We start from the raw sequence: 20,540 nt of genomic DNA, 5'->3' as shown, positions 1-20,540 counted from the left end.
CACAATGTGGAAAATCCAGTGTTCACCCAGCTTTAAATATCTTCACCACACTTGCATGCATGGAGGAGACCAAGGAGAAAGCAGAATATAGCCAGGTCATGGTAGTTGGAGAAGGCAGAAAGACTGGAGCCACTGGCCCTTGTCTTACTCTTAAAGGGCCTAGTTTAGTCACCCAAGAAGAGGTCTACAAAGATCTGCCTCCTTATTTGCATAATAGGCAGGGCTAACTCAGTAGAAGCCACTGCTCATGGATTGGTGGATGTCTACTCCAGAAAGAATTGCTTTAATGCTCTGAAAATACCTGGTTTTTAAAATCTAAACATGCGATGGGTGGAGATGCTGAGAACCTGGCTATCCCACGCCTGAGCAATGGGGAAGTTTGGTGCTCCTCCCAGTGCTGGAACATTCCCCAGTGACCCCACAAAAGCCTGTGTGGGAACCCCATGGGGTTGGGGTGAGAATGGGCAGCAGCGTCTCTCCTTCCCCCCAAACATGCCAGACCCCATCAGCATTAATATCCTAGCTTTCCCCTCTGCCTGGTAGAATCCCTCCCCCCCCCACCCCGCAAACCCCACTACTAGTGTGCAGGGAGCAATTCCCTGGCATCACAGTTTCAGGAAGAGCTGTGCTCTCATGGTGGAGCTAGAGATAGCGGAAGTCAGCGTGGGGGCTCAGAGCCTCCTTGCTGACGGCCCAGGCCTGGCAAGCACCCTTCCCTGCTGCATGGCCCCTGCACAGCGGATTTGGCCAATACATCCACCGAGCTGCAGAGCCACAGCCCTACGGTCCCCTGGCCCAGCCCTACTCCTACCTGCTCAGTGCATGCTATGGCTGGGGAAGAGTACATCTCCATAGCACACAGCACTTTGAAACTCCTGGCCTCCCTCCTCAGAGACAGTCATACGAATTCCACTGAAACCCATTCCTTGCATGGCCCCTATGTCTCCCAGAGCATTTGGCCTGGAGTCTGCATAGTCCAGCTTCCACTGCACATGCTATGCCGAATGTTAGCTTTGATATAGCTGCGCAGTAGTTACTGTCCCAGGTTGAAGGACATTTCCTTTAACAATAAGCACTCCAAGGAACGAGTCCATCCCATGAACCAACAGCCTAATAAATCACTTGATAGCAAATCAACTTCTTATTTTTTTCACTTAAAAGAGCATCAAAAAAGGTTCTTATACCATAACAAGACTGCTCACCCCATCCAGTGATGGGGGGGACCCCTAGTCTATCTGATGGTAGCAAAAGTTTGCTTTAAATACCACACATCTGGATTCAGGATCTGCCTTCCAAATAAAATAGCTGAGTCATGAGCCCACCTCCCCCTTCCAAAAAACCAACCCAAAACCCCACCAGGGTTTGTAATGGAAACACTAAGTGACTCCAGCTGGAACATCTGTTCAATGTGATTTCCGTTCCAACAGCCACATCAAAGCCAGACTCCTGTGAGTTATGCGCTGAACATCACAAGTGGGATTAAAATCATGTTGAATAGTTTGATATGCCATAAACTATTTATACTGCCGGAGCCCAGTGACTGTATTGAAATTCACATCCTGTGTGCCAGGATGGAGACGGGCTGGCTCGCTGCTTCACCAGACCCGTTCGTGGAAGCTCAGCGCCTCTGCGCGCCATGTGGTTGCTCATTTCAATGCCTTTTTTAATGGGCCTGTAGGATTGTGCTTTTCTTTAAGTGAGATGGAGGTAAAGGAATGAGAATTCAGGGGAAGTCAGTGACAGCAAGGTCAGGGGCGTGGGATTCTAACCGATGTAACGACAGTTCCTGGTACCAAAGTATCTGAGGACTTCAGATTGTATTTATACTCGCAACATGCCTGGGAGGCAGGGCAGGGCTGGGCTGCGTTCCCCACTGTACAGTGGGGGAACTGACTCACAGAGAGACTAAGTGACTTGGCCAAGATCACAGATGTTAAAGCAAAGAATTTAACTTGGTCTCCTGAGTCCCACACTAGCACTTAGGCCGCCAGACCATCCTTCCTCTCTAGGCGAGAGTGGGTGGAGATGAGAACTGGTCCTGGCATGAGCGCAGGCTCAAGGTGGTAGTGAGGGTGAAGGGGATTAAGGTAGCTATGAGTCACCTTTCATGCAGGGATCTGTAAGCATTTCATGGACATTCGTGCGAGAGCCCTCCCAGCGCCTTTGCCTCGTAACTGTTCCCAGTTCGCTGCGTCTCTAACCGGATTGCTGCTTTCCACACGTAAGCCGGAGCATTGCAGGACGTTGTAACAGCAAGCAGGTACTGAAGGGGCTGTGCGTCTCCCGTTCGTCATGGCGGTTTCTCCCCTAGATGGGCAGAAGGTGCTGCCTTGCTGCTCTTCCTCCCCCTCCACTCAGTGCAAGTGTTAGAATCAGCGCTCTTTCAAATGATGCTGCTAATCCTGCGGCCCTGGGGGCCCCCTTGAAGGGGGCCTCACCCTCAGCAAGACAGCTCAAGATGTCAATGGTGCAGTAGGGTGCAAAAGGAGCTGCACCATGCTCTCTGGTGAAACCATCCATCCCATAGGGAATCGTGACGGCTTTCTTTGCTCCTGAGCTACACCGGGGAACGGCACAGATTCCTTCCTCCTCCTGATTAACAGGGAACCTCCATCCATGCGCCACAAACACACATGTCACTAACAGCTTCCACGCGTGCACACACACTTCCCACCCACTGACATGGCTGTTTAGAGCAAGGAGGTCATACACCAAACTTCTGATGCAGGTGGCTGGTGGGCTAGTTGCATGGCACTGCAGAGGACTCCAGCTTTGGTCAGACTCTCTGATATCCTTTTGTTTCACAGCACCTTACAAGGTACTGGTCAACATGAGCAAGGGCATGAGAGTCTGCCCCTCTGCTTGTACTTGCCCTGCTGCTTGGGTCCCTGGAGGCAGCATATATGTTCTTTCCCCTGCTTCCAGCTCCACACATGCCCTGCATGTGTAAGCTTTGATTCTCCCTGCAAGCAGAGTAATGGAGTCAATGGAGATCCAGCAAACTTCTTAAGCGAGTCTGCCTTCACTGCAGCGTTAACTCAGGTGACCAGCACCTAGGCTAGCCTAGCCCGAATGTGAGCAGCCACACTGCGTCACCCTACCCCGCATGGCTGCATCTTCATTGGTGCTGCTCTTCCCCTCTTAGGGTGCTAGGACTTCTGCGGACATATCGCATGGATCTTAAAGCTGCCAAAGAAGCTGACAGGTTTCAGAGTAGCAGCCGTGTTAGTCTGTATCCGCAAAAAGAACAGGAGTACTTGTGGCACCTTAGAGACTAACAAATTTATTTGAGCATAAGCTTTTGTGAGCTACAGCTCACTTCATTGGATGCATTCAGTGGAAAATATAGTGGGGAGATTTTATATACACAGAGAACATGAAACAATGGGTGTTACCATACAGACTGTAACAAGAGTGAACAGGTAAGGTGAGCTATTACCAGCAGGAGAGTGGGGTGGGGGTGAAACCTTTTGTAGTGATAATCAAGGTGGGCTATTTCCAGTCTACGTAAAAGAATAAATGGACACAAATCAGACGTCAAGAATTATAACATTCAAAAACCAGTTGGAGAACACTTCAATCTCTTTGGTCACTCTATTACAGACCTAAAAGTGGCAATTCTTTAACAAAAAAAACTTCAGAAACAGACTCCAACGAGAGACTGCTGAATTGGAATTAATTTGCAAACTGGATACAATTAACTTAGGCTTGAATAAAGACTGGCAGTGGATGTGTCATTACACAAAGTAAAACTATTTCCCCATGTTTAGTCTCCTCCCTCCCACCCCCCACCCCCGACTGTTCCTCACAGGTTCTTGTCAACTGCTGGAAATGGCCCACCTTGATTATCACTACAAAAGGTTTCTTCCGCCCCCCCCCCCCCCCCCCCCCGGCCGCTCTCCTGCTGGTAATACCTCATCTTACCTGATCACTCTCGTAACACTGTGTACGGTAACACCCATTGTTTCATGTTCTCTGTATATATAAAATCTCCCCACTGTATTTTCCCCTGTATGCATCCGATGAAGTGAGCTGTAGCTCACAAAAGCTTCTGCTCAAATAAATTTGTTAGTCTCTAACTTTCCAAGAAGCTGAGCAGCTCAGCTTCTTTCCCAAAGAATTGTGAGAGAATGTGTCTGTCCTTTTGGGCACAAGGGGGCAATTGGAGGACTACTGGCATGCAAGGCGTGTAGCCTGTGTCCTCACTACTGGCCCTAGAGGAAGCAGCACCTGGGCTTTAGCCTTTACCCCTCACCCGGCCAGCTGGCCTGGGTTTAGCAGCACTGAACTCAGGTGAGAGGGTTCTGTGTGTGGACAGGAGGGGGATTAGGGACAACACCCAAGTAAGAGTCCTTGCTAAGTCCGCAGTGAAACATACCTCCAAGTCACTGAAGCCAATGAGTACTCAGGGGCTCAAAGAAAGGCATTTGCCTTCCTGAATCGGGGCCCAAGCCAGTAGTCTTGATCCTGTTCATACCAAATAATGTTTGGTGAATGAGATTATGCAATATATGTGTGTACGTGGACATGCATGTATGCACTCCTCCCAGTTGGCTGCCGGCTGGGTCAAGTCAATTCAATCATTCAAATTAATTGCAAGCAGCCAGGAAGGAATTATAATTGTAACTGAGTAGCATTACATTATGGTGAGTTATCATTTATGTAAATGTCTTTTTAAAAATATTTGCAGGTGTCTCCCTTTGTTACGGGGAATCTCTGGAACATTACTAGAGCATTAGAAAGCACAATCCCATTTGTGACAGGAAAGATCAAAGACTTTTTAATTCATTTTCTCCTTCTTTTTATCTACATTTTTTAAGTGCAGAAGGGAGCCCTGCTCCTTTTTATACAAAGAGGCTCCTCTATAAATCCTAAACACAGCTACTAAACCATCAAACAATGGGGAAGCTACTAAAGAGAAGTGTGATTCATACTTAACAAAGGAAGGTGATTAGCTGTTGTTGTATAACAATGGGGAAGTGTCAGGACACCTGCAAATGAATTAGGAGCGCGCTATATATCTCTGAGCTGTTGTGTTAGCACATCTCATTTATATTCCCAACTGCTCTGCCTTTATTGCCATTTGAATTGCACATTTTTAAATGAGATTAGGGTAAACTGAAAATACTTGTAATTTCCCATCATAATTTCCCATCAAGGAGGCAGGTGGCTGTGCTCACAACAAAGCAGGGAGCTGGCAGTGTAAATTCTGCCCACCTAATGAGGTGGGAGCCCGGTGAAGAGAAGGTAGCTCAGCATCCTGCTTTGCTGTCCAGATATTTATTCTTCTGTCTTACTCTCTTCTGTCCCTCTGAGATGACCACCTCTCTGTGTGACCTCCCCACTCCTATGAATCCTGCCAAGCTCACTCACAGGGGCTAACTCTGCCGCTCCCTTGTTTTGCTTCTCAGCGAGCTCAGCCCAGTGAGGTCCTGCAGAAAGGATGTCTTCCTTCTGAGGTGAGCTCCGCACAGCTCTGACTCGCTTGGTGTGCCCTAAGGAACCACCAGGGAGAGCCTGGAGCAGCATCTGTCTTACTTTGGACCCGATCCTGAAGGCACCAAGGACCAGCAATGCCTATTTTTGCAGGAGAGCTTTCTTCCTCCCCAGCCTCTTCTCTGGCGTTCAGCCCATTGTGGGTGCACTAGCCTCCGCTGCAGCTCTTATCACTGGAAAGTGCTGTCGGATGGGGGCTCAGTGGCTTAGGTGAAATGGATTGTTCTTGTAATACCGCCCTCCTGGCTGGGTCAGCGGCAGCAGGAATTGGACCCGGGATCTATGTTTCTAAGAGTATAAACCTCGGTTGTCTGAGCTAGTAGCTCATTGCCTGCTAGGTGTGACCCAGCCACCAGTAGGAGACAGAGCACCACCCCAAGAGGAGCACGGAGAGTGCGTGTTAGCCAGGAATCTCTGATGTTCTATAGTCTGGGGTCACACAGAAGCTCACATTAAGATGAGCCGAATGGTCCCTTCTAGCCTCATAATCTATGAATCCCCCTTGGGGGGGAGGGTCCTCCCAGCTCAGGGCCAAGGCAAGACAGTACAGTGGGGTGGGGGTGAAACATACTCATTCTGTACCTCTGTGTGGGTAGATGGAGGTGTGACATACCAAGGTACAATCTAGACTAATATGTCACCCCTGCCCTGCAACCTTGGGTGCCTTTCAATGTGTGGCTGAAGTAGCTCCCACCTGGAACATTCACAAACAGCCTCTCAGCATACAAGCCCTACCCTGAGTATCTGGATATAACTGCAGCCTGTCAACCGCACTTGGGTTACACTCGGGCTGTCACCAGCCTGGGTTATACTGCAGGGTGACCCCAACACACCCCCAGTCCCAGATTTCCCCCCAGCATTGTATGTCCTGTGCTGCCCAGCCCTCTCCTGGACCATGCAAAATATTTTAAGTTCATTATTCCTTTACGGGAACAATAAGCCAGCTCATTAATTCAAATAGTTGTTCAGACACTTCAATTTACGCACACTGGATTAGATAAAACAGTAAAACAAGTTTATTAACTGTAAAGAGAGATTTTCAATGAATACAAGTAATGAGGCATAACAGTCAGAAATGGTTACAAGAAAAATAAAGATAAGGCATTTACTAATACCTAGCATAACAAACGGTATCAGATTCAAGCAAAGTTTCTCACCACATGTTTTCAGCAGTCTTCCTGGCCGAACCCCTCCCCCATAGTCCAACGCTTGCTATCTTTTTCTCTTTAGGTGCAGTGAATGCGATAGGCAGAGAGAAAGGGGTGTCTTGGGGTGCCAGTCCCCCCGCTGAGAAGCATTTCCAGCTGGGAGCAAGGCAACAAGCAGGAACTCCATGCTGTTTCTTTGCTAAGATGTTTTGCCCCAGTCCCTTCCCTGCCCAACAATAGCCACTAGCAGGTAATGATCTATTAGCCTTGTTTACACTTGGCTGAGGCATCAGCTTCCCCTCTGTCTCCAAGGAACTGGTTTAGCCACACCCTTGACTTCTCTGGAAAACATACTTTTAGTCGTGATCTCAGTTTATGTTTATAATTTCACACACAACACTGCTATGTGCATTTTGCTATGACATTACTGATCAGCAAATTATGAGTTTTTAAATGATACCTCAGAAGGCATACCTTGGACAAACATTATTACAATAGTGTCTTTTAGGGTGTGAACACAGGGGAATAGTCGATCATAGGAGGATATCATTCTTCAAGGCTGTTAACTTTTCCACCACCATGAAGTTAACTGAAAAGCTAAATTTAAAGAGAGAAGCTAGGGAAAGCAGCTTGTTGGATCCTTAAAGATGTCTCATTCTTCATCTCCAAATTTCTGATGGGAATGCCAAGCTGGGGAGCATCTTTCTTGTGTTGTCGTGCCTGGATATCCATCTCACCACCATCTGTTCTGTGCTGTGTGGTTCAGCTAGCCTGTCTCTATCACACGAGATGAGCACTTGGGTTATTGCACATGTGAGAAACGCCCATAACTCAGCGTCTCTATAGATGCAGGAGCCTGTTCATTCACAAGGCGGAGGGGAACTGGCTGCTCTAGGAGTTTTTCAACAAACCACTTTATGGCTTCTCCACTCAGCCTACAGGACCAGCGCACCCTCCAGTGTACCTCTGCCTGGAAAAGGTGCCCGACTGGCATCCCTGGGAATGAAGAGATGGTACAGTGTCAATGACAGGTTCCCCCTACCAATGTTCCTCATGGAAGTCCCACAGATATCTAGCAGGGAAAGGGTGAGCACAAACCAAACTCAGCACGGACACTCGCTGCAGAACACACCATGCAAAGAAGCCCCATTCTGCACCACTCTAAAGGGGTTTTGTGTTTTCCTCTTCGCAAGCGAGGCAGGTATCTCATGAACAAATGACACCCCGTTGGATGACAAGCTGGTGAGCTCCGAGCAATGAGACTCTGCTCCCACCTCCTGGAGACCTGCCACTTCTTTGGGGACTGATGCCCCTGACCACCACCACTAGCTCTGCCCACTCTGATGCTTAGCATTAATGAGAGGCAGCTGTCAAGGTTGTCACCAAAAAGACTCCGCCTGCATACGTCCAGTGGAGTGCTGAACTGCGCTCTCTCTCTCTCTCTCTCTCTCTCTCTCTGAGCCCTGTTTGAAAGAAGTATGACAGAAGGAGGCTAGAGAGAGCTAGTGAAACATGAGCTAAGGGGAAGCAAACACAGTGGATGTGCTAGCCACCTGGATCATAATACCTTTGTGATACAGTCAGGACCATTGGACACCCTTGGGAGGGAGGATGGACGTTTTGGTTCATAGATACAAGGATGTGTAGAGTTTAAAGCCAAAAGGGACCATTAGATCCTCCTGTCTATCACCGGCGATAGAATTTCATGCACTTACTCCTATACCGAGCCCCATATCTTGTGCTTGGTTAAAGCTTCTTCCAGGAAGGCCTCCAGGCTTGATTTGAAAACAACAAGAGATGGAGAATCCCCTGCTTCCCTTGGTGGATTCTTCAAATGGTTAAATCACCGTCACAGATTTGTGCCTAATGTCCAGTTTGGCTAAGCCAATGGGCCTGCAGCCAGGACACTGGCATTCTGTTCCTGGCTCTTCCTCTGACGATCATTCAAGAAGCAGCAGGGTCATGGCTTGAGCCATATGGGAGGACCTTTGGGGACTCTAGGCTCCTCTGGCCCTTGTGTGTGGGAGCACAAGGACGGCGATGATGTCTATCCCCCTCTACAAGGGGGAAGCTCCTTATGCCCTGAATATCCCTACAGGGCGAGGAGCAATCCAGGCTTTACTCTCTCCATGCCTGGGGTGAAATGTGGGGTTAATAGCAGTGCCTCCCTCCATACAATGGGCTAGCTATGCTCACCTACGTCAGTGGGCTCCTAGGCGGGTACAGTTAAGAAGCTCCTTGGATGGAAGCTGCATCATTGCAGTGTGTTCCAATCAGCATTCAAAGGAAGCCAGTTTCCTAGGTTCAGAAGAATTTAGTCAACTGCTTCTCCCTTTGTTACTTTTCATGCCCTGCTGCCTGGTTCCAGTGTGATACACAAAGGCCAGAACCCTGCCCTCTGAGTGACTAAAGCTAGGCTCCTAAATCCCCACATTTAGGCACCTAAAATAAAAGCAGCCTCATTACCCAGGGTTCCCATGTCCCCACTCAAGTCAACAGGAGCTGTGGGAGCTCTGAAACTCGTCCCACTTTTAGGTGCCACCCTGGTGAATAATGGAGCCACGAATGCTGGTGTCAACCACTGGTGAGTGTGTGTTACAGGTCGTTCTCTGTGCCAATGCCAGTCTGTTATAGCCCCAGCTGTGGAGCCTTGGCTCGTTAGCTCAAGCTGCAGCAGCTCATGCTTATAGCTCCGGAAGTCCCCTATTCAACCCCCAGTATGTCGGCCAGGAGGGCAGCTGAATGAGATTGGTTTGAAGGCTGAGACCATGGCTGAGAGAGACCGCAGCTGGGATTCTCAAAGCTGCCTAGGGGATTTCAGTACCCAATTCCCATTCATTTTAATAGGCTCTTGACATCCAAATCCCACAGGCAGCTTTGAGAATCCCAGCTGATGTCTCTCTCAGCCGTGCCTTCAGACCAAAGGTGGCCTCCCCTTGGGCAGCATCACTGATATTTCCCACACAAGCACAGGTGCAATCCTAGAGCACTTGTACTGGTCTCCAATAGGGCAGTGGGAGAATCCCCTGCTTTTAGCAGTAGGTCCTATAGGAAAACAAGCTGCTAGTGGAGGATGAGGAATCTGTGCAGGTGGTGGTAGTTGTCAGCTGACTTCCCCTCTGTGATCGCGGCACATGAAGCTGGCTTGCAGAGGGCTGATTTCTAACCCCAGTGGAGGCTCCAAAGCATACAAAAGAACTGACTTTCTGGCCATGCCTATCCCAGCATCCAGATCTATCCCGGATGGATGTCCCCCTGCGGACCTGCCTCTTCACAAAGGCAGCTGTACCCTCCTAGGCCCGATTGAACCTCACCCTTACTGAGCTCTGAGTTGTGAGCTCCTTTTGTATTTCTGGGCGAAGCTTTTGTACTTAGATCACAGTGTAAGGAATCCATGTTCTATAAACAAAGTCACTACACCAACCTTGGACCACGGCCTGGATCCCTGCTGCTTCACGTGAACTAAACAAAAGCTTTTCATTGGAACTAGGAGTAGATCCCTTATCCCCTCTGTGGTCCAGACACTAGCAGGCAGGCAATGTCAGGCAATGTCAAGCAATGTCACAGACACAGAGAAAGCTAGGACATCACATTGGGAAATGCCTTGGCTTCCTAGAAGACTTGTTGAGAAAGCCAAGCTCTATAGGGCTTTTGCTAAGCAATATAAGACATGTTAAAGTGGATCAGACCCCGGGTCCCTGTAGTCCAATATCCTGTCTCGTACAGTGGCCAGATGCTTCAGTAGAAGATGTAAGAACCCCACAGTAGTAGATGTGGGATCATCTTCCCCAATCCCGGTCTCAGTTCATTAGAGATCAGCTTAAACCCTGAAGCTTGGGGTGTAATAACCCTGTCATTAACTAAGTCTGGATAGTCTTCATAGCCATATACACGTCCAACCCTTGTTGAAGCTTTCTTTTCTTTTCTTTTCTTTTCTTTTCTTCACCTCTCTTCTAAATGTTGGGTAGTAAGTATTTTAGACGCTTATCATATAAAAGGCAAAATACAGAGAGTATCAGTCTAAAGAAAGGTCTGTGACACCAGTTAGGACTTGGCAGGGATGATTAGGCTGATGAAAGAGAGTAAATGCCACTTTCAAGGTAATAGATGCACAAAAAATCATCATTACAGAGTGCAGTGTGAGACAGGAACATTTCAAAGCAAGACAGTTTATTCCCTTAAATGGGAGTCACAAGCCTCCGTTTATTTTTTGATGTGAAATGTCATGTCTGAGCTTGTATGTGGATTACATCGTGGTAGATTTAAGAACTCCTAGCCAGCAGGGGAATATTATCAAGTACCATGCAGTGTAGGAATGTGATGGGCACGGCTGGCTTGGAAAGTGCTTCTGGATCCTTTGGGAGGAAAGGCACTAAAGAAATGCAAAGTGATGTCACTGTTAGAGGAGACCCATCTAACTAATAGGATGGTTCTTCTATTCTAAACTAAATAGGTTCTTATCCCATGCTCATCTCTGCAGCATCTGAGGCCCAGATCCTCAAAGATATTTAGGTGCCCAACTCCCATAGAAATCAGTGGGAGTTAGGCAAAGGTATTTACGTGCCTATCTGGGGCTGAGTGCCTTCCAGTAGTGAAATAAGTGACGTGTCCACATGTGTGTCACGTGTTTGTCTTCTCATCCTCTCCCCAGGGGGAGAAGCGTGTTCAGGGGAGTGCTTTGTTTTGGAGGGGGCGGATATATAGCTGTTCCTCTAAGCTGATGTTAGAGAATTGCAGATCAAAGAAATACGCTTTGCCTTTGGCATGGAAGGTGGGAAGATTTGTGATGGGTCTTTGTTCCTGAGTGAGTTCATTCCAAAAGTCATGGGCCAACCCCCAAGCACACTCTGTCTCAGAGCTTTACTTTTCTTCCGCCAACAAAGGCTTGAAATTCCCTCTTCTCCAACAGTGAAGGCCCTCAAGATAGAGGGGCTCAGGTCAGAAGTGATCACTTTCTGTTGTTACTTTCTGTCCACTGTTGGGTGGCTTGGTTGCCTCCAACCCATTGCCAGTGAACAAGTGTCTAGATTATAAGATCACCATCCCCACTGGCAATCACTGGTACTTCTGCTGGCCTTGACACAGAGGCTGAGATCTGAATGGGCCTTGAAAACAGAATTCCCCAAGAGCTAATTCTCCCAGGTCAAGGGTGGGACTCATTAGTGAGAGAATGAAGGGAGAGCTGGCCAGCTGCTGAAGTGTGCAGGGCACATGTGGGGGATAAACAGAGGCCTTCAGTCTTGAGGGCTCTAATCCTGGGAATGATGGTGGCAACAGTATGGTCCCAGTGAGTCCCAGGCCTCCTGGGTTCTGTGCCCACCTCTGTGGGTACTTGCACAAGTCACATTTCCAATACTCTGGTCGAGTTTCCCTGTCTGTAAAATGGGGATCACAACGCCTGCCTCCCAGCAGGATCCTGAAGTGCTCCGAGCTCATGGGCTGTAAAAGTCCTGAGCCATTCGCTTTAGAAATGAAAGCAAGCTAGCAAGTCCCCCTGCTGGACCCTTAGCTGATTTTTGGTTCAGTGCATAAGTTATTAACATGAACAATGTGAGAGCATTGGCTCTCGCCCCAGGCCATTAAACAGACCACTGAAAGTCTCCCTTGGAAAAGTCCTCATCCCCCATGGCTTAGATGGACCCCACTGAAACCCCAGGGCCTGGTTTGCAGAGGTGCAGAACTCCAAGTAAAACTGATGGGAGCAGCAGTTGCTCAACACCTCTGTAAATCAGCCATCCGCCTCCGAGGCCTTGGATAGAGCAGAGTGCCGTAGAGCAGGAGTGGATGGTCCGTGTGGTGTGGTAGTGGGCAAACATGTAAGCAGCAGATCAGCATGTGGACTCTGAGCTGACAGGAATGCATCCTGGCTGCTTGTTGCCTGGGTTCTGTGATTGCAAGAGGGCTCAGCAGCTCTAGAAGAGAAACACACTCTCAGCACACGTTGCACAAGTCTGGCTTGCTGCCTTGTGGGTGGGTGGGTGTGTGTGTCTATGCACAGTGTGCCTATGAGTGAATATTGTGTGGCTGTATGTTAGGGTGCGACACGTGTCTTTGTGTGGGCCCCTGTGTATACATGCCCAGGTTGTGCGTTTGTGTATGAGAGAGAGATGTGTGTATGCTAGTTTTTGTGTGTCTGTGTGAGCTGTGATGTGTGCAGTGTGTGCATATCTGTGTGTGTGTGGCTGTGCGTGATGTGTGTGTGCATTAGGATAATCGCTGTGCTGTGTCATTTAGCACGGGATGGTTCTAGTTTCTTTATCTGTCTTTCAGCTCTTTATCTTGAGTTGTCTCCAGCTGGGATGATCTCTGAATTATTAGTCTCCAAAGCCAGGGGTCAGCCAATGCCTCTCCCCCAGTGTTTGCCCAGATAACAGACAGGGCCAAAAACCAGGGAGGAGAAGAGACGGGGGAAAGAGAAAAATGTCAGGCCTGAACTGGACTTTGACTGGCTGGAGGATCCAGTGAGCATCATGCCTCACCTCCCAGGGAGAGTGCAAATGATGATGAGCTACTGAGTGATCCGTGAGTGCCGCAGACAGATAGATGGGTGATGTAGTCTGAGTACCTGTATGTAAGAGGCCTCACTGTCTGGGGTTCTTTTGCTAATAGCCTCCTTACAGAGGAGAGAGAGATGTAGGAAACGCATGGGGGTGATACGCTAAGAGCTGACCTGTTTTGTTAGGATCCCTGAGGTACCTCCTCCGCAGCCAGAATTAGGAGAAGTCCAGCCATAGACAAGCAGCTCCTGATGGGTGTGTGGCCAAAACTAGGGCCGCAGTGTGATCCAGTGGCTAAGCTGGGGGCTGCCGAGACCTGGGCTGTCTTTGCCGTTCTGCTGTGTGACCTTGGATAAGTTAGTCCCTGCTCTGTTCTGTTTCCTTTCTCTGCCTCGTCTATTTAGACTAAGCAGTTTAGGGTAAGAACTGTCTTGAACAATGTATGTGTACAGCCCCTTTCACAATGGGGCCTGAGCTCCTGCTGCTATACAAATAATCCTGCAATATAAATAACACATGAAGCCCTGAGGAGAGCAGAGTGTACTTGTGAACTAACCCCAATGCTGCAAATGTCCCCCTGTGCTGCCTTTCACACCATCCTTGCTGAACTCAGCAGATGCCCCAGTGTTTGCTGGCACTTGCTCCATCCAAAGCATCCTCTTCAGCCCATCGCTGAGCTGATCTCCGGAACAACAGGCTCTGAACCTGGTAAAGGCCTCTTAGTCCTTCTGTCTCTTGGAGCAAAGAAAGACGCCCCAGGAGCCGCACTGGGGGTGGAAAGGCCCTGCACAGATTTGGGAGAGAGACCCTGAGACTCATGCAGCAAATAAGTGGCAGAGTTGGGAACAGAGCCCGTAAGCCCCAACTCCCCAATTTCTGCTGTGTCCCAAAGAGCACATGGCTTCGCCAAATGCTTTGGGGACTCTGGACTTCTGGCTTGAAAGGGTTAAATCAATCACTTGGGTCACATACCTGCCAGTTAGCATTCACCCACTGCAGCAGAAGGCATGGCAGGGGCTGAGCGATTCACGTTCTGTGGCAGTGAAATACACTTATCCATGTGACAGCTGATGGATTGTCGATGTCTCCTTGCAGACCCGCCTCTCGTCAACTTGTCCGTAGAGCCCCAGCCAGTGCTTGAGGACAACACGGTGAAGTTTCACTGCTCTGCCAAGGCCAACCCAGCAGCAACCCAGTACAGGTAAGATTGCCCGCAAGGAGCTGGCCTCTGTTCATTATGGAGTCTGTTTAACACTGTCCCCTACTGGAGTCACGCTCATGTTGGTGTGCTGTACTGGCTGGCCGTATGGAGCTGCTTCCTGTAGCTTGCCTGAGCGCAGCCAGTGGTTTTGGAGCTGTTGTGTATTGCTGTGTTTATTACCATGGGTGGCTACACACTGACAGCTGCTCTTGTGGATTGGATAAGCTGGGCTTTGCCCCAGCTGCACTGACCATGCGATGTATTAGCTGGGGTATAGAGCTACCACTACTCCCTCCTGGAATGGAATGGACCTGCTCCTGCATACCCATTCCCTCTCCTGGCTGAGCAGGGCTGCTGGAGCCAGAGAGGCTGTCTGGTGCTCCAGCCACAATCTCTCCCATTGATAGTGATGTTGTATGTTAATGGACTCCATCTCTGCCTCGGCCGCCGGGTGCATTTTGCTGCACACACCAAACTCCTTGGTCAGAGATTCACTGGCACTTTAGAGGGGATTAGAGCCCTGGCAGCACGGTGGCGTAACCATATGTTTGGGGACATAACTATCAAAACACACACTGAATGAACAGTTTATTATGGGAGAATTTGGGGCTTGTTTGTTTTTTACAGTCTTTTCGAAAGATATAACTTCATTAGCATCTCTGGGCTTCTATTGCACTCTTGGTACCCATGGGTAGAGGCTGTTTAATCGGAACAGTATAAGGCAAAATGCAGGATCATTGACGGCTGCATAGCGTAGAGCAGTGGTTCTCAACCAGGGATACGTGTCCCCTTAGGGTACACAGAGAGGTCTTCTAGGGGGTACAACAGCTCATCTAGATATTTGCCTAGTTTTACAATAGACTACATAAAAAGCACTAGTGAAGACCATACAAACTAAAATTTCATACAGACAATGACTTGTTTACACCACTGTATGTACTATACACTGAAATGTAAGTATAATATTTATATTCCAATCGATTTATTTTATATGGTAAAAATGTGAAAGAAAGCAATTTTTCAGTACTAGTGTGCTGTGACACTTTTGTATTTTTATGTCTGATTTTGTAAGCAAGTAGTTTTTAAGTTTGGTGAAACTTGGGGGTACGCAAGGCAAATCAGCCTCCTGAAAGGGGTACAGTCATCTGGAAAGGTTAAGAGCCACTGACGTAGAGTAGGGGTGCTCAAACTGGGGGTCAAGAACAGGGCCAGGGGTTCAGTCAAGACTGGGGGTGGGCAGGCAATGTTTTTCCTCTCCTGACAGAATTTCTGAGATTTCAACATTTTTTTGCATTCCAAAAATTCAAAAATCTCAAATATTTTTGCAAACCAACAAATTGGAAAAAAAAATTATGTGAGGTCAATCAAAACCTTTTGTTTTGATCAAGTCAGTTTCAACACGTTTCATTTTTATTTTTACTTTTAAAAACCTTTTTAAAATTTAAATGGACTAAAATTTAGAATTGGAAAGTCATTTCAACTCAAACAACCAAAAGATGTCAAAACGAAACATTTTCACAATTTCCAAACTTTTCTTTTCCAAAAAATTTTCATTTCAGGGGATTCATCAAGTTTGACCCTGTTTCATGACCAGTTTTAGAAAAATTGGCATTTTTTGGTCAAAAAAAAGTTTCGTCAACAATTTCCCAACCAGCACAACTCACAACCGCCCTGCTCCAAATATGGGGAGGATCTTGGCCAGATCCAGCTAGATGGAGAAGGTCGCAGAGTCTGGGATCACAGGCCAGAAAAAGTTGCTAATATCTGGACAAGAGGTTAGAGAGGAGGCTTGGGAGCCAGGGCTTCTGTGTTCCAGTCTTAAATTTGCCAATTACCTTGGAGAAAGTCATTGAAATCTGTCTGTGCCTCAGAAATGATACCCTCCTCCCAGGGGGTCTCTTAGTGGTAAATTAATTAATGATTTCAAGAGTCAGGGTCAGACTGGTTCAACACCAGGGGTCACTTTTCTTGAGGGTCCATCTTGCACCCCAGCCTCTAAGCTTATGAGTTTAAAAAAATCAAAACCTTCTAGCCCTTATGACTGGGTAGAAAATGCTCAGAGTGTGACTGATTGCATAGCGGTGCTGTGGTGTCTGCCTGAATCTGTGGACAGCCTGCTACAATAGCTCTGGAAGAGGTGTGAGCAGACCCATTTATCCTAGCCGAGTGTTAACGCTGAATCCCAGGGGCACTGATTTAAATGGCCAGAGTGGGGCAGCATGAACGGTGGAATGTGCACGGGTTAGGGAATCAAGAGGCTCTGAGTTCTAACCCAGCCTTTCACAGTGTGATGATGAGCAAGTCATTTCACCTTCCTGTCTCAATTTCCTGTTCCGTAGAATAATACTTCCCTGCCTACCACTTGCATATGACGTGTGACTTAATTAGCCAATGACTAATTACGGTACAGTGTTTTCCACCTGTGAAGCGGTATACCATAGAACCTTTGAGTTACAAACACCTCGGAATGGAGGTTGTTCGTAACTCTGAAATGTTTGTAACTCTGAACAAAACATTATGGTGGTTCTTTCAAAAGTTTACAACTGAACATTCACTTAATACAGCTTTGAAACTTTACTGTGCAGAAGAAAAATGCTGCTTTCCCTTTATTTTCTTTTAGTAGCTTACGTTTAACACAGTACTGTACTGTGTTGCACTGCTTTTTTGTCTCTGCTGCTGCCTGATTGTGTACTTCTGGTTCCAAATGAGGTGTGCGGTTGACTGGTCAGTTTGTAACTCTGGTGTTTGTAACTCTGAGGTGTTAGTATATAAATGTTACGTATTAGTGGTGTCATTAACCGCTTCACTGATGATCAAAGCGTATGAGAAAGGAGAGGGCCAATCATATTATCAAGATCTGCACAATCTGCTCCCATTGGTAACTCATTTTGGCATCGTGACGTAAGCAAGGGTTAGGGGTGGAGCCTGGGACAGTACTATTAATTTTTTTCCCCCAATCTGGTCCCTGTGTCAAACATTTTGAGATCATCAAAAGGTGCTGTAGACCTGCCTATTAATTACCTCATCATCCATTCTCTACATGTGAGAATGGATGATCTAGTTGGGGATTGGTCCTGCTTTGAGCAGGGGGTTGGACTAGATGACCTCCTGAAGTCCCTTCCAACCCTGATATTCTATGATTCTATGTGCTTCCCCAAACCAACCCAGGATACCAAGGCTGGACTGGCTCCTCCCTAGGGATGCTGCATTTTGGATCAGTCCACATGCTGGACCTTGTGGTTCGACTCTTGTGTACCCTCAAGCTGATCAGACATATAAGAACTATAAAGATAAACTTCCAGTTGAGTCAAATTTAATCTCAGAGATCCCCCTGGACATTACATGTGTCATGCATTTGAATCCTTTTTGGTCCCCTAGCAGAGCTGATGCTTATAGATGACAGAGGTCTCTCAGTTGGAGTCTTGACTCCAGTATCTTGCAAGACACACAATGTCCAGCAGGATCTCTCTCCTAGTTTCCTGAGCAAGACGTTGGAACAACCAGGGCATGGCTGCCCATCCAGAGAATCCCTCCCAGATTTTATATTGAGCCCAGTGCCGGCTGGGACAGGCCTTTGGGAGTGTAGTCAGGGTGGTGTGCGTATCCATGAGTGTAGACCTGGTCAATAAAACTCACAATCCTGAGAACTCTGCTGTTGGGTTGCATGCATCTGTTCTAGCTGCCACAAGCCAACATGTGAGGAGAGAGTAGGAAGAGCTGTCTAGACAGTGGCCAGAACACACCTCACGTGCCTGGAAATCCTGTGACAGCCCCATCCCTGGCACATGGTGCTCTGTGCTCCGGCAATAGGGACTGTGACTGGATAGACAAGGGCGAGGAAAATGAAGACAGTGGAATCTGGTTGCACATGCTTTGAACTGCTTCCCTCAGTGCAAAGCTGTTGTATGCACACCTGCTATTTGCCGTGGAAAATACAGGGCGGTCAGTTCTGAGGGGTGCTCTGATGGGCCACGTGCGGGGTCAGAGGAGGGAAGTTGGGGAGCCTCTGTTTTAACCCCCAACCCTCCCCCCCAACAAAGTCTGCACCAACCAAACATCAGGGCTTCCCAAACAAAACAGCGGGGATCAGCCAAGCCTAGCAATGTCTCTCAACTCTCTCAAGGAGAGTTTGGAGCTCTTGCTCCTGAGATAACACTAGGCGAACAGTGGAAGAGGGACAGAAACACCTAGTGTCCCCTCTGGCCGATGCAGGGAATGACAGTGGTATAGAAGAGATAAGACTCAGCTGTAGTGAATCCAAAGGATTTCTTCATTGAGGCTGCTGGACACAGCCTCAAGTCATGGAAGGGGCGGCTGAGTATGGCTCAGTGGCACCACCAGACTCTGGAAGGAAAGATACATAGTGAAACATCTCTGCCACAAAGAGTTTACAGTCTCAGTAGACAAAGGGTGGGAATGGAAGCACAGGCACACAGAGAGGAAGCGACAAAGTCGCACAGCAGGACCAGGAACAAAACCCAGGTCTCCTGACCACCACTCCAGTGCCCTACCTATAGATCAGTGGGTCTCAACCTGTGCTCCGTGGACATAATCTGGGGATTATGCCTAAGGGGTCCATGAATGACTTAGATTGAAAACTGACTGTACAGAATTCAACTATATACACAGACAATAGATTCCCAAAGGGGTCCGCAAATGAAAAAAGATTGAGAGCCACTGCACCAGCCAACATCGCTTCTCTTGTTGGCCTCCTTCAGCATTGCAGCGGCTTTCATGTTCGCACCTGTACTCAGCTGCTCATCACTCCTCACTGGGTGTTACGCACACACACACCATCATTTATACTTTTACAACAAAACCAGGTCATGTTAACTGAGCAGCACCTCCGGGGACAGGTTATCATGACCTGCCTCCTGTCAGGTTTCAGAGGAGCAGCCGTGTTAGGCTGCATCCGCAAAAAGAACAGGAGGACTTGTGGCACCTTAGAGACTAAGAAATTGATTTGAGCATAAGCTTTCGTGAGCTACAGCTCACTTCATCGGATGCATCCAGTGGGTAAAAAAACAAAACAAAACAAAATGCATCCGATGAAGTGAGCTGTAGCTCGCGAAAGCTCATGCTCAAATCAATTTCTTAGTCTCTAAGGTGCCACAAGTCCTCCTGTTCTTTTTACCTCCTGTTAGACTTTTACAGCTTAATTAGCACAATCGAGTGTGCTGGTAGCAGCTATTCCTGCTGGCTGGAAATCTTGCCATCAGCGCAATAAAGCAATAATTGCATTCCTAGTTACAAAGAAGCGTTATTCATTTGAGAAGTCAGTTAATGTCAAAGATACAAATAGCTCAGTTTTCTTATGTATGGTAAAAAAAAAAGATGAAGCACATGCCAAGCTGGGAAAATAACTTTGGTGAACTTTCCCAGGAGACGTTACACCACGATGGATTCACTCGCACAGTCAAAGGGAGAACAACCCACCTTGGCTGAGTGACAAGACATTGGCCACAGCCTGACACAACCCCAGAGCTCAAGACTGCTTGAACTAGCCTTTTCCTCAGCTTCAGCTTAGTGCAGCTAAGGAGGGGTTGCTGAAATGGCTTTATGACACCTTTGCATCTCAGTGACCCTGGGGCACTCAGTGCTGGGCTAGATTCCACTCACCACTGGGGCATGTTAGAGCAGTCTGAGGGCTGCTCTAATTTGCATTGTCTCCCAATGCCCCAGCCTGTGGTATCACCAAGGTGCAAGGGATGCCCAGCCATGCCTCCTTTCCTCTGGCCAGGCCCACTGCACTGGCCACAGCATGCGGTGTGTGGCATAGGAGCTTCATTCCATTAGGGACTGTCCCAGGGCAGGGGCTCAAACAGGTTTTAGGACAGCTTTGCTCCCTTGTAAGAGCACAAAGAGCTGTCCCTCTGTTCTTTAATCACCACGTTGGGTCTAAATATCACACTCCTCTGCCCCATTCCTGTCTCCTTCCAGTCATCCTCCCTGCAGCTGTACCACTGGTTTCCTAGCTCCACTGCTTTCCCTTCCCTTCCCCCCACCGCAGCGCCATTCGTCCTCTCACCCTCCCTAGTTGTCTTGGTGTCAGCGTCTGCAGCTCTATAAAGCTCGCTCTCTCTCACTCAGTCCAAAGCATTTTATGCGTGATGGACTTTCTATACAAATTAATTGGTCATTTGATGGGTTGTATTTTTTGCATAGAAAATTGTTTTGTTGTTGGTTTGTTTTTCAAAG

The 20,540-nt window shown here is 48.0% G+C and overlaps 1 protein-coding gene across 3 annotated transcripts in view; it reads left to right on the top strand.

Annotated features, from left to right (window-relative positions):
• Window positions 1–20,540, top strand: part of KIRREL3 (kirre like nephrin family adhesion molecule 3) — a 727,383-nt gene that overhangs the window by 566,579 nt on the left and 140,264 nt on the right. For all 3 annotated transcript variants that reach the window (XM_037882238.2, XM_037882237.2, XM_037882239.2), the window contains exon 7: window positions 14,237–14,342. In XM_037882238.2, coding sequence (XP_037738166.1) covers window positions 14,237–14,342 — 106 coding nt within the window. The remainder of the gene's footprint in view (window positions 1–14,236; window positions 14,343–20,540) is intronic.

This window comes from Chelonia mydas, chromosome 22 (assembly GCF_015237465.2).
Source record: "Chelonia mydas isolate rCheMyd1 chromosome 22, rCheMyd1.pri.v2, whole genome shotgun sequence".
Lineage (NCBI taxonomy): Eukaryota > Metazoa > Chordata > Testudines > Cheloniidae > Chelonia > Chelonia mydas.
Note: the sequence above shows the minus strand (reverse complement) of the source record. Positions and strands in the feature narration are given on the sequence as shown.